The sequence below is a fragment of the Perognathus longimembris genome, chromosome 8, assembly GCF_023159225.1.
Source record: "Perognathus longimembris pacificus isolate PPM17 chromosome 8, ASM2315922v1, whole genome shotgun sequence".
Classification (NCBI taxonomy): Eukaryota; Metazoa; Chordata; class Mammalia; order Rodentia; family Heteromyidae; genus Perognathus; species Perognathus longimembris.
In genome coordinates, this window is record NC_063168.1 from 17,231,372 (window position 1) to 17,245,263 (window position 13,892).

A 13,892-nucleotide genomic window follows, 5' to 3' on the forward strand; every position below is an offset into this window, starting at 1 on the left:
TGTTCAATTTGCAGGCCACACACTTAAGCGTATTGGCGAGTGCACTGAAACAAACAATCAATACAAGTTTTTTTTTTAATGTTCTACCATTACATTTCCAGGTTTTTCACTCATGAATATACCTGCCAACCTAATGATTCTTGCATGCATTAGAGTTTGCTTTTGTAGAGTTAAGTTTACTTATTTCCCCATCCCCCCCACTCCCGTAAACATTGCAACGCGAACTCTTTGCCCAACTTTAAGAGAATGTTACAAAGGACAGCTCTGTGCCACCTCAGGACAGGAATCCTGTCCCCTCCCCAGGCTGCAGATGGATCAATAGTATTGATTACATCTCACCTGACATGCAAACAGACACTGTTCTCAGAATTTCCCCATGCCAGAGGCATACAAGTCGGCAGGTATGCATACGAAAATGGAATTAAAATGAAAAGGTAAGGGGAAAAAAAGGAAGAAGAACAGAAAGGAAAAAGCTTTTTCATTAAAGCCTATCTTCCTAGAAGGAATCCATTGCTTTGAATTCACTTAAAGCTTGCACAGGAGAAATGTGTTTCTTTTGAGAACCCCGTCTAACTCTTGTCTGGAATTCTTCAGGCTTTTCTCTCTTCACAAGGGGCTTCTTCTCTGGAGCCTTCATCTTCCAAGACACAACAGGTGAGTTGACAGCTGCTGTCCCATAGACCTTCTGGTATTTGGTTGAGGCCACATAGGAAGCTTTCACAGTGAGGACCACAGCATTCATCAGGTTTTTAGCTGCCTGGATAAGTGACGTGGCGCTGTCCAACTAGAGAACAGGAGAAGAAGAAGATATACCTGGGTTACTCTAGGCCCTAATACACAAGACACTGGTGCAATTTCACCACTAAAAGAACATTCTACTTGCAAAGTACATAATATTGCCAAATATAAGTAAATTAGCAAAAGATAAACCGAACATACTATCAATCCACCACCTGTAATCTTTCTGATCTCAAAGCAAACCAATATTGTTGTATGATACAGAGCTCTCTATAATCCCAATACTGCTCCAGATAAAACCTTTGTGTAGCATGTGAAAATTTCAAAGTAACCGAGTTTGTTATGGAAATATATATTATTACATTAAAGTAATGTTAACAATTATTCCAATATTTGAAAAGCATTTGGCAGGCGTTAAAGAATGGAAAGCTATATAAGGTGTTACATTTAAATTTTATGGTCCTACTTATGAAAGCATCTTTTTATCAATTTATTCTGCATCCTGAGCTCAGAATTAGTAAAGTCAAAAGAAGTTAAGAGCAAGGACAGGACCAACTCATGGATGTTCTGGCTTTAATTTACTGAGCTTAGAATATCCATGAACTATTTACCTTCTAGAAAATATCAATACTGTGTCAGGATCTTATAGGTTAGACAGCAGGTAATAAGTTAATGAAACATTGATTCTGTAGAGGCCAAATATTATTCTAACAGTATTTTTAAAGTATTCCCATTTCACTGTTTTCCCACCACTATGAGACAGGTATTATCACCACTTGCTATTTTATGATGAAAATGCCTATCCAGTCACTGGAGAATTTTACATAGCTCAATATCTGAATTTGTTAAACACTGAACCATCCATATTGCTTACTGAATGGGTATGATAATTCTGGAAAATGCTGTGACAAGCTGAACAGAGTGGTTTATATATGTCATCTCAGTACATACGAAGTTGAGGCAAGAAGATCTGTAGTGGAAGGCTAGCCTGGCATACAGAGTTTGCCTGAAACTAACTAAACAGAAAAATTCAGTGACAAGTCACTGTTTAGAGGCTTCTCACCAGAATCAGGAAATTTTAGTTTACCTCTTTTTGGCTCTAGATTAGCTGGACAGTAAGGAGCACAATGAGTAACTGGCCATTCAATATCTGTTTTAGTCTATATGTTTTGCTGCCTATACCATAGTTGCTGGAAAAACTTAAATTACATTTCCCAGATTCTACTTCTGCTAATATTCTACTGTGACCCGATAAAAGAAAAAAAATGAATCCCTGGGGTACATATAAATTCCATTCTCAAGGTATCTGTTTTATCATAGTTCGAGTATACATTTTATCATTTATCAAATGTCTTATGATACAGAAAAGTGCCCACTGCAGTTAAATAGAAGAGACAAGGATGGTCCTATGTATGGCACTTTTAGTTACTGAGATAGCCTTTAAAGTCATACCTCCTAGGAACAGCTACATTAAGGAGGAAGAATGAGGCACAGAACCTCCTGGGGATGGATGGTTATCAAAAAGTTTAGCCACATCCAATATTAAGTTGGCTGGCATTCACTTTAGTTTTGTGTCATTTATTATATCCAACATATTTTCCAAACAATGACTGGGGTTACCAGAAGTTGAGTCTAATTTCTGTCTTATCATGCCAGTACCCAGACTGATTTTTGTTGCATATTCTTTACTAAAGTTAAAAAACAAACACGTTGATTGCATAAGCTCAATTCTGTCACTACAAGAACTCACAAATCTGAACACTGGGAAAAGTGAAAGAGCTTTGTATGTTTGAACCCTTTGCAATGCCAATGAAATGATGCTTTAATCATTTAGAAAATATTAAAGATCAGTATCACATTGACTCTACAATAAAATAGTGAAGACAATCTATTTGTGGATTACAGCTGTAACTCAATGGTAATGTAGAGTAGCTCACTTAACTTCACACATCAATTACATCATAAAAGGCACAGACATACCAACATAATTGCTTGTGTTTAGTTTATGTAGCCTATTTCTAAAGCTATTTTTAAAAAGTACAATTCTAGACACGTTATGTTAACAGAAGAGAAGCCAGCCATGAATTAATTCAGAGTTTCGTAGTCTAAAGTCATTAAGCCAAGAGCATCAGCATCACTTGGGAAATGTTAGAAATAGTTTTCCAGACACAGCCCAAAGCTTGCTATATCAACACTTAGTCTCCAGTTTAACCAGTCATTCAGGGGGTCCACATGCATGCCAAACTTTGATAGCCACTGGATTAATAAAACACAAAGACTATGGGCATATTTTATCCCATGGTTTCAGACACCATCATAGAAAAGTTTGAGAACTTAATAGCTAGTTAACTTGACCGTTATGTATTCCAACGTTTCATAATTCCTCCTGGTAGGAGTTTAATATAATAAAGGACACAGATCAGATGGTAAAACTGGTAGATCTGTTGTTGTTTCTATAGAAACTAGGACATAAGGAATAAACGTTAGGACGGATAACCATGGCCAATTGATAGTTCCTTGCAAGTCTGTCAGGTTTCAAATAGGAGTAATATCCATTCACACAGTTAGTCAATTCTATTCTGTGCTATAGGTAATATGATATGCCGGGGACAGTGTTGTGGTTTGCTATGGAGAAGTAGAATTAGTAGAATAAGACAAGCTCTGACTATTGTGTTATTAAATGTATCCCACAGTGTTTTAGGAGAATTGAGTTAATCTAAAGTTAAGGATTCAAGTAATGTGGAAATTTTTACCACAGATTCCATTTTCAGATAGATGGTGTCTAGTTCTTCAGCAATTATATGAGAGCCTGTCTCTTCTCCAGAAAACAGTTGCTCTACCAGCCTGACGCAGGAATCCTGTGAATAAACCTAATACAATGTCATTGAGATGGCTCTGAAATGTAAAGATGGTGGGTTTAGCCACCTGCTAAGGCAGATCCTGAATTTGTGGCAAAGTGAGGAGACAAGGAAACTCCAGTTAAAACTAAAAAATTCCGTACAGACTATAATCTAATTTAACATTGTTAATTCAAAATGAGACTTTTTTTTTTGCTTGTTTTGTTTTGTTGCCAGTCCTGGGGCTTGAACTCAGGGCCTGAGCACTGTCCCTAGCTTCTTTTTGTCAAGGTTAGCACTCTACCACTTGAGCCACAGCACTACTTTTGGCTTTTTCTATACATGTGGTGCTGAGGAATCAAAACCAGGGCTTCATGTACACGAGGCAAACACTCTACCACTAGGCCATATTCCCAGCCCAAAATGGGACTTTTTGAAGAATTATTTCTAAAGGATAATTCTCATTCTTGCTCTAGATCCAATTTATTTGTGATTTAGATAATTATGAACACAATATGAAATATTTTAATTAGGTTTAATTATGCTTATCCAAAACGGCCTTAAGATCTAGTCTTCACCTGGCAAATTTCAACTAAAACTTCCCTTTCTAAAGACATTATAGAGAACAAAGTTACATGGGAAGGTGGTTTTATATTACATTTAGGAACACTTATTTAGTATAATTGCATTCTATTTTGTAATTTTATAACTCTGGCATTTTCAAACAATAACCACAAATTAGTATATGTAAGTGAAATTTTAAAAAATAATAATTAAGCCCTTACTAGGTAGGTGGCATTTTTGCTCTTCAAATTATTCAATTTGGCTCTCAAGTATTTTGTTTCTCTTTGCAGTGCTGATGTTTGAACTCACAGTGCTGTGCTTTCTAGATAAGTAATCTACATCCCTAGCACTCGTTCTTAAAAATTCTTCAGGTAGCTGCTACTACCCTCATTATAGGTAAGGACACTGAAGCTAAGATAGATGATGTAACTTGAGGCATCAATAACGATCAAAATAGGGATTAAAAATCTTTTCTCTCCAGAACTCACTATGTGAACATCTCCTGAAATATATTGCTTCTTGAATGCATTATTTAATCTCTAGTGTCTTGTTTTTCAGTTCCTACCTATGGTTCAAAATGGATCTGTTTCTATTTATCCTACCTGAGCTGGAAGTCTGTCCTTTACTTTTGACAATATCTCTGTTATCTTTACCATTGTGATTTAGTTTGAATCTCACCTGGTTTACAATTCTAACTCTCATTCAAATCCTAAATCTTATCTTCCTAGACCTTCCAGCCTCGATATAGTTCACCTAGTGCTTATCATTCTAGGCCTTTATTTGAGCTTGTCTTGCTAGTTTAAAAAGGGCTTCCAAATGCAACCGTATCAGCTAGTCCTTAAGCCAGCCCACATTACATAGACAATTCTTAGTTCAGTCCATCTTTTCCTGCTTAAAGCCTTCTCTGACCTTATTGGAGATCCTATTGAGTTCCACTATTTAGTCTAAGAGAAACTGCTCATTTTCAGCTAATTTTAAAAACAAGAGCCTATATTTGGCAAATGAGATTGCACACCAGGCTTAGATCCAACTCTCCAAGTCATTTTTCCCAGTCAATCTCACAGTCACCTCAGAAAGTGTTGACAATATTATGCCATTTGGGACTGGGATATTCATAGCACACTGTAATGCAATAGAGGAAGTCAAGATGCAGGTTCTAACCATTGCCCCATGCTAGCTCACAGTGTCAGCCATTGTATCCCCCCAAAAAACTCTTGTCCCGCTTTGCTAGGCTAATTTTCCCTCTTCAATCCCAGAAGTGTCTGCTGTCCCTAACCATAGTAATTAGAATTCTCCTAATTCTGTCACTATTCTTTTTGAAATATCAAAATACTATTTTTAAAAAAGGCAACAGATGTTTCTTCACGTCTTGTTCTATTACAGTCCATGCAAAGCAAAGATGGGTGAGAGCACTATATTCTATAAGGCATTCTTTGGCATTCATTTTTCTGTCACGATTCCCACTTTTTACGTCTTAACCCCACTCAACGTCTAATACAAAGTGAGATTTCCTTTCCAAGGTACTGTCCTCATTCCACTGTGTGGAATGGAGTAAAAGTGAGGAAAACTTTCTTGAATGGTGATCCTAGTGCTAACATTCTACAATTTCAAAGCTGAACACCACAAAATATGCTTAAATGACTCAGTGCTTAATCATCCTTATACACCTGAAACACCTTGTCATTAGTTACATACTATTTTGTTAAAGCTGGACTTACATTGACTATGAGCTCAGTTTCCACAGAAACAAAATGTCACTGCATTAAATCAAGCTCTTTCAAGAGAGAATAAAACCATGTCTCTTGAAATGCTGAATTCCAATCTTCCTTTCCTTTTGCCATTTAACAAAGCAGCTTATTAATTAAATGCATCTTGATCAATGTCACCCCTTTCAACATTCTCACCCGTCCTTCCCTTACCTGCCCCTGCTTTCACTTTTCTTAATTTTGTAGGATATACATTGGATTTTTTTTATAATTTTTTTATTGTCAGAGAGATGTACAGAGGAGTTGCAGTTTTATACATAAGGCAGTGAGGACATTTCTTATCCAACTTGTTACTTCCTCATTTTCCCCCCTCTCCCCGCCCTATTTCCCTCTGCCTCCATGAGTTGAGACAAACCAATGCAACAGCAATACTTACAAAACTATATGGAGTAAACCAACTGTACATTAGATTCTTGACTACATTCTCTCCTTCATTTGTCTACCCCTTTGACCTTGTTCCACTGACTTTCCAGTAGTCACATCCTGGTGTTTTATTGCGCTATTTCTTTGCCTCTCTAAGGAATTTTACTATTTGAATTCTCCCTGGAGTCTACAGTATTTCAATCAATAAATCCATATAGACTTCCATACCATTCATCTTTTATCTCCCAAGTTTCTTCCATTTACACATTTGCCCATCAAAGTATTTCTTGAAGATAACTTGTTAACATCTATTTTTGTGCCAGTCAGTACATTTATGTTCTGGGTATAGAAATATAACTTGATGCAGAAGATAAACTATACAATGAAAAGCAAAGACAGAATGAGTGTTTTAGTAGGAAGAAAGGTGCTCAAGGTATTGAAAGAAATGGAAGGAAGTGGAAGTGTGTCTCAAAGTGGTAGAGTACTAACTAGCCTTGATTAAAAGAGCTCAAGAACAGCACCCAAACCCTGAGTTCAAGACCCATGACCAACAGCAAATAAAGGAAAAGGAAAAAGAAGTAAATGGAGGATTTACTTTGACACAGATATTGGGTAGAAATAACCTTCATGTTGGAGGTAATATATAACATCTTTAAAGAGTAAGATGAGGGGGTATTGGTGACTGGATAGTTTAGAATGATGGAGAATAGATGAAAAAGGGCAATACTCAAATATTTAGCTAGTGCAACTAGGTTCATATCAACATTCTCAAAGCCACTTGTGCACATAAGAAAATTGCGGCACTATACTATGTTGAATTTAACTTCAAACATACTGAGTTTCCGGTGGCTATTATATCTAAATGGAGTTATCAAAGAGACCATTATGAAACCACATATCTTGTTTATATTTTCCTAGTTGTTTCATGAGTGATGTTCTTGCACACTAGAGTTATATAATATAAATCCATTGCTCTGAACTTTCTTTTACATATTCCTTATTTAGTGTTTTTACAAAGAGATAATAGAATGCTAAATATAAAATCCACTTTCTTTCCTAAGGTCAAAAAGTCCCACAAATTAAAAAATTCTCAGCATTGCTGAGTACTGGTGGCTCACGACTGTAATCCTAGCTACTCAGGAGGCTGAGATATAAGGATTGTGGTTCAAAGCCAGTATAGGCAGGAAAGTATATGATACTCTTACCTCCAATTAACCACCAGAATACTGGAAGTGGTGCTATGGCTCAAGTGGTAGAGCACTAGCCTTGAGCTGAAATACTCAGGGACAGCACCTAGGCCCAGAGTTCAGGCCCCATGACAGGCAAAAATTAATAATAAGCTCTAGGCAAAAGATTTTCATGGTACAAATCAGAACTTGATGTCAAGAAATATCTATTTAATAGAAAGTATCATTGACTATGTAGGGAATAGTTAGGTATTTAAAGCCCTTTATTTTCTATAATAATGAATTTTCTGGGGTAAACCAGCAATAAAACAAAAGAAACAACTTAGCAATATAAAAAATTGAAGAACCCATCAGATTAACTGCATACAACATAGTAAATGTCAGGATATTAATATGTAAGGGCCATACATATATACAATTCCAGAAGTGAGTCAGCATTGTACTATGCAATCTGTATTCATCCACTTATAATAATGCACACAAAAATGGATCAATTTTCAGACTGTATGCCTATTTAAAAGAAAGCTGATTATCTATTACCAAAAATTAATTAAACATAAATGGCAGTTCATGAAAATTGAAAGTACAAAGCAATCTGTTACCATATTAAACTAATCCAAATATCATGGGATTACTGGCTAAATGAAAAAGAGTAAAATAAGCCAAATCTATCAGGAAGGTGCTTTTGAAATATACTAAGGAGTACCTGTTGATCACTTCAAAAGGCTAAGCAATACATTGGAGAACCTATTTCTACTTAAGCTGAGTCCATTTTATTTTCATCATCTAAATTCTGAAAGAATAGCACTGAGTGTGAGAAAGCTGGCATAGTCCACCAAATATAAGTATTTTAGGCACTTTTGAGATCTTCAAATGAAACAGTATTAATATATAAGAACAAGATAGATTTTAGTGGGACTATCTTACAAAGATGGAGGAATTGACAATAAGTTAAAAGCAAATACCTTGAGAAAACTGGAATCTGCCCATAGGAGCTGGTCATTTATTTATATTTAGACTGTATCTCCCCCAGAGAAGCTCAAATTGCTTGCAGGGAGGAAAAAGATTTGCTACAAGTTAGCTCTGCTGTTAATGAATGGAAGGTTAGAAACTAGAGCAATGGAGCCTATTATCCAGCAAGAACAACATTTCATGTTTAAAAAAAAAAATCCACAAGGCTTTGAAGAGATATTTGATCTCCTTAGACTGTGATACAGTTGAAATACCTTGAAATATCTGTGTGCCTTTTTTCCAAAGTTTGTATCAATAACACTTAAAAAGAAGGGGAAAAAAAAACTTTAAGAAGGAAAAGAAACTCTGGCAAGTTCAGAGAAATAAATAACTCAAGCAAACAAAGACATCCTAATCTTTTCTTTCCCCACTTAAAACATCTCAGGATGTTTATATGCTTGCAAAAAAAAGACACTTCACTTCCTTTACAGCAGTGCTGGTGATTGACTCAGTCTTCTTCCTTGGACATCAGCAGGAAGTAAGAAAGTCATCAATACTGGAGTTGTTCCCCTAAGTGACAGTGGTGGATATAGATAAACAATGTGCCATACACTCCATAGTATACATGGTAGGCTTTGTGAATCATGGCATTTTACTCCCTGAAAATCTGTTAAGAGGCACTGCAAAGGAAACAGTTACTTCCCTCCTCCAAGAGTTTACATTGCTACAGTGTTGTCAAAAGCAGCCTGATAAAGTGCACAGCACAGGGATCTCATCATTGTACATCTGCTTCTATGTTTGTATTAGTTTAATACCTGGGGCTTTCATTTCTACCTATCACACCACTGACTAATATATTCCATCAAAAGGAATGGTTCCCACAATAAAAAATTTAGGACAAGATTATGTCCATGCTTCTGTTGACATATGAAGAGTACTCAATTTCATGAATTCATTACTCAGGGGGCAGAAGAATTAAGAGAAGTACAACACATTATGGGAGATCATTTTTCTTTAAATTGGGTATGAAAAAATTAGTTTCATGTATAAAAGTGTATTATCTGACTTGAAAAAGCCACTATCACAGTGTTAAAAAGGAATTCAGATAAATAATGTTAAAACATGCACTGGTCCCTGGCAAATGACTGCTAAGGCATTGAATCCCAGAGAATCCCCATTCTTTTTATTTGATTGCTGGGTCCTGGAAAGCGACTATTTTATATTTCACCAGAAAGGCACTGACATGATAGAAAGATGGACAAGAGGTCTTTTATTTTTTTTCCACTGGTGGGGTTTCCTTGAGTTAGCCAGAGAAGCAGCTGGTGCTCTCCCAGTGCTGAAAGCCAGTTCTTAAGAAATCTGTATGTAATGATGTCTCAAGACCAAATTGATAAATAGCAGAAAGACATTTCAGTTCCAGAAAAAAATCTCCAGAGCCTTGCTGAGAAATTTACCAATTGGATCTCCAGTAACTTTCTCAACTGGACATATTTGTGTCATTTTTAATTCATTTAGGTAGGTAGTAGTGCTTCATCGTTGGCTAGTTCACTGATTAACTGTCTTCATTTGCATTTTTTCAATTATAAGTAAGTAAACCTTGGGGACTCCCATGAAGGCTTAATTACAGTCAACAAATTTCCTAAATATGGCTTAGAGCCATTTTTCCCCACCATTAAAGGCAGCAGAGTTTTTCTCAATACAAAATAAGGCATCCTTTGCTGCATTTGGTGTCTCAAGGAAAACTGGAGAATTGAGAGGTGTTTGCCCTTGACTGTTTATGGACATGAAAATCTGTCAAGGAAGCCCTCTACACCCTGTAGATCTTTTCTCTAAACCTCTTCTGTAAATTGTTTGCTTCCATATCACAAGAGAACCATGAGGAAGTAAGTCCCTCGGGGGAAGACATTGCCAAGATTTTTAGGCATCAGCCAGAGTTGGGAAATACTCCTGGGCAATGATAGTCTTAATGTGATATATAAACATCATATATTAATTGTTGATCATGTAGTTCAGCATATCTTTATTTTGCAATGTCTATATCTCACACTATTTCTTCAGTGGGCTTAGATTCTCTTCTCTATTCCAATTGGACCGTATAAGTGCCATTTAAAAATTAACATCAATTAATTGAACAAAATTTCAAACATGTCCACTTATGTGTAATTCATAATGATCAGAGTCCTCTCCTCCATAATCACTTCTCCTCTCCTGCTCTCTTCCCTTTCCAGTCTCTGCTGAAATAAGGATACTAGGGCTAAATAACATTGCCTTGCTTTCACAACCATCCTGGTGCCTTGCAGGGTGGCAGGAGCTTTTCACACCCTTCTCAGAAAAGCTTAAAGATGAGATAGGCCATTGTTTGCATTGCAAGTATCAGGTAGTTCAGCCTCAGGAAAGCTTTGCTACAGAGAATGCTTACTCTTGAGTATTTCCTTGTATGGTCTGCTTTTGTGGGGCTTGGGTCTCCACCCAATACATGTGTTTTGGTTTTTTTTGGGTTTTTTTTTTTTTTTTTTTGGCCAGTCCTGAGCCTTGGACTCAGGGCCTGAGCACTGTCCCTGGCTTCTTCCCGCTCAAGGCAAGCACTATGCCACCTGAGCCACAGCGCCCCTTCTGGCCATTTTCCATATATGTGGTGCTGGGGAATTGAACCGAGAGCTTCATGTGTAGGAGGCAAGAATACGTGTGGTTTTTATCTTTAAAAGCTTTGTGCAAGCTTGATTTGGGGCTGCTAGTCTTTGAGACAAGAGTCTACCTGCAGTGGCCAGCTTTCCAACAAAGACTCACAATTTCAAACAAAGACTCTCTTCATTTTTAAACAAAGGTCTATCTTCTGTCACCAAGCTACTCTGTGGAAAGATAAAATGGTAGTTGTAGAAAATCCAAATGTACTGACAATATGTAATGTAGACACACAAAAATGATACAATAACTTTTCTTGTGTTGTATGGGAATTCATTTATGAGAAACAGAGAAGTCACATTTTGAGAGTCTTTGTTGAAAAGCTGTCCCTGGCTTCTTTATGCTCAAGGCTAGCACTCTGAAACTTGAGCCACAGCACCACTTGGGCTTTTTCTGTATATGTGGTGTTGAGGTATCAAACCCAGAGTTTCATGTATGCTAGGCAAACACTCTACCACTAGGCCATATTCCCAGCCTCAAATCCCTGTTTGCTTTTTTTTATTGTCAAAGCGATGTACAGAGAGGTTACAGTGTTTTCTTGTACTGCATTTCTTTATGCTAAAGGAAATTAGGGTTGGGAAAGACACACACTGATGTTTTTCTATTCCCTTCCCAAACTTCTCTGAGCCTTTATCTCTAATACATTAAAAGTGTAGTATTCTAGCATTGAAAGAAATTCAAGCTATAAAGATTCTGGATGGAACACTTGTCATGTCAACTACATGAGAGGTATAAACAGGAAAATCACAATCCAGGCTGGCCTAGGCAAATTAAACAAGTAAAAAGTAATGAAAGCACAAAGGATTAGGGACATGGCACCAATAATAGAATTCCTGCTTAGCAAGAATGAGGCACTGAGTTCAAACCACAAAACCACATGCATACACAAAGTCAAAATCTAAAGGATAACATTGTCTCAGCAATGGCCTATGAATGTCAGGAAAAAGCAAGAAGTAGAAGAGGTAGTCAAAAAAGCAATGAGTCCATGGGACAACCAGTAATTGACTGTAACCTAAATCCCTTCCAGAACCAAAGAAGCAAGAATGGTCAGTATATGTTACACTTGTTGCTTCCTTTTTACTGGTTATCCCAGTCAACCACATGGCCTTAGAATTCCTCACACTATAGAGCCACATCAAATACAAGGAATAGTGGCAAGTTAGCAAGATGGAACTCATTTATTCTCTGGGGCCTTTGAGTTCTACACCTAGTATTTGCACAGTAGTTTTTCCTCTGTTTCAAGGTATTTGAACAAACACATCTGATAGTTAACAATATGGTTAGTCTCCTTGAGTTTACTACTCAATCTCCATCTTAATACTATTTTAATTAGAACATTCCAACAGCTTATCAGTAATTAGTTGTGTACATTCTGAATAGCAACATGAAATCCTCCATCAAATTAGTCACTTACTGGCTAGAAGTTATCAGTAAAGTGTATGGGATTCAGGCATCTAGTAGGATCTTGGAATACTTCTTCTTTAAGAGGCAATATTTGTGGTGTGAAGCGTGTTTTCCCGTCTCTCCTGCATCACAGGAGAGCCCGGGAAGCTAAAAACCCCCGACAAATATTGTAGTATACTAATATATTGTCTTTACCCCAATATAATTTTCTTTTAAGATAATTCATGATCTCCTACATAAATGCTAAAATCTGAAGTAAAATCTTAGACAAATATGCAGCTATATAAAATAATTAACATTGAGCAAAACTTCAAATCTTCTTTCATTATAGAAAAGAGAATTAAGACAAGAATAAATGGTGCCATTTTTCAGTACTCATATGAGGTCTTCAGGATAATGTCTGGCTTAAAACCCTGTAATTTTAATAATTAGTTTTAAATTTGAGCAGTTAAACAATAGCTCTTATAACTGCCCACATTTTTCTGTATACTTTGAAATATTTTTGAGTAGACACAGAAAAAAGAAATCCCTCCAAATCATTCCTTCTCTTCCTGATTTTTCTATTGTGAGTGCTTAACTACCTATATTAATACATATTCAAATAACTTCCATGTGATCATGCTGTATCCTTTCACAGTCAGGTTTGTAAATTTTGCCTTCACTTCAGAACACAATTCTGTAAGTTTTAAGCATCTTCACAAACAAGATCTTTTGAAGTTAGGGAATAAGCTAATCTCTTGTAGACATTTCCTTATTGGCTTCATCATAATCTTTCAGAGATAACAGGAACTCAATGATTCCATTTACCTTTTCCTCAAAAGTGTTCCTCTCACATTCTTCTCCCGTTAAGATAGTGAGAGGTATTGTTTTTCCTATCATTTAACTTGAATATCTTCTTATCAACATCTAATATGCCAGCATATCCTCTCAGTGACATCTTGAAAATATATCTAGTATCTGACCTCTTGCTATTTTCTATTTTATCACACTGGCAAATTCCTTCACATGCTCTTTCGAGATTGCTGCAATAGCAACATTCACTGTGTGTCCCACTCAAAGGCACAATATCACAAAAGCAGAATACTAATATCACTTCTCTTATCATCATCCTCCCTATCTTTCTAGGTCAGTCTCAGCAAAATTTATAAAGCAGCATCTTGGTGCAACATACCCTTGCTACAAATCAAATGACAGGACAACGCCCATCCTCAATCATTAGTTTGATCACTTCAATTGTAATGTTTCCTGTACTCCTATCACCATCCACACATTTTCCTCTATATCCAGTAGCTATATTTTAAATTATCTAAATGATGTCCAGCATGTAGGTCATAAATATTAAATACTGTTGAGTCTTTGTAACATTATGGAGGAGCTGGTAAAGAATGAAAATGCTTGTC

At 36.5% G+C, this 13,892-nt stretch overlaps 1 protein-coding gene across 1 annotated transcript in view; it reads right to left on the reverse strand.

Annotated features, from left to right (window-relative positions):
• Positions 1-496: 496 nt before the first annotated feature.
• Ctnna2 (catenin alpha 2) overlaps positions 497-13,892 on the reverse strand; it is a 1,054,352-nt gene continuing 1,040,956 nt past the window's right edge. The window contains exon 21 of the mRNA XM_048352594.1: positions 497-784. Within this exon, the coding sequence (XP_048208551.1) occupies positions 497-784 (288 nt within the window). The remainder of the gene's footprint in view (positions 785-13,892) is intronic.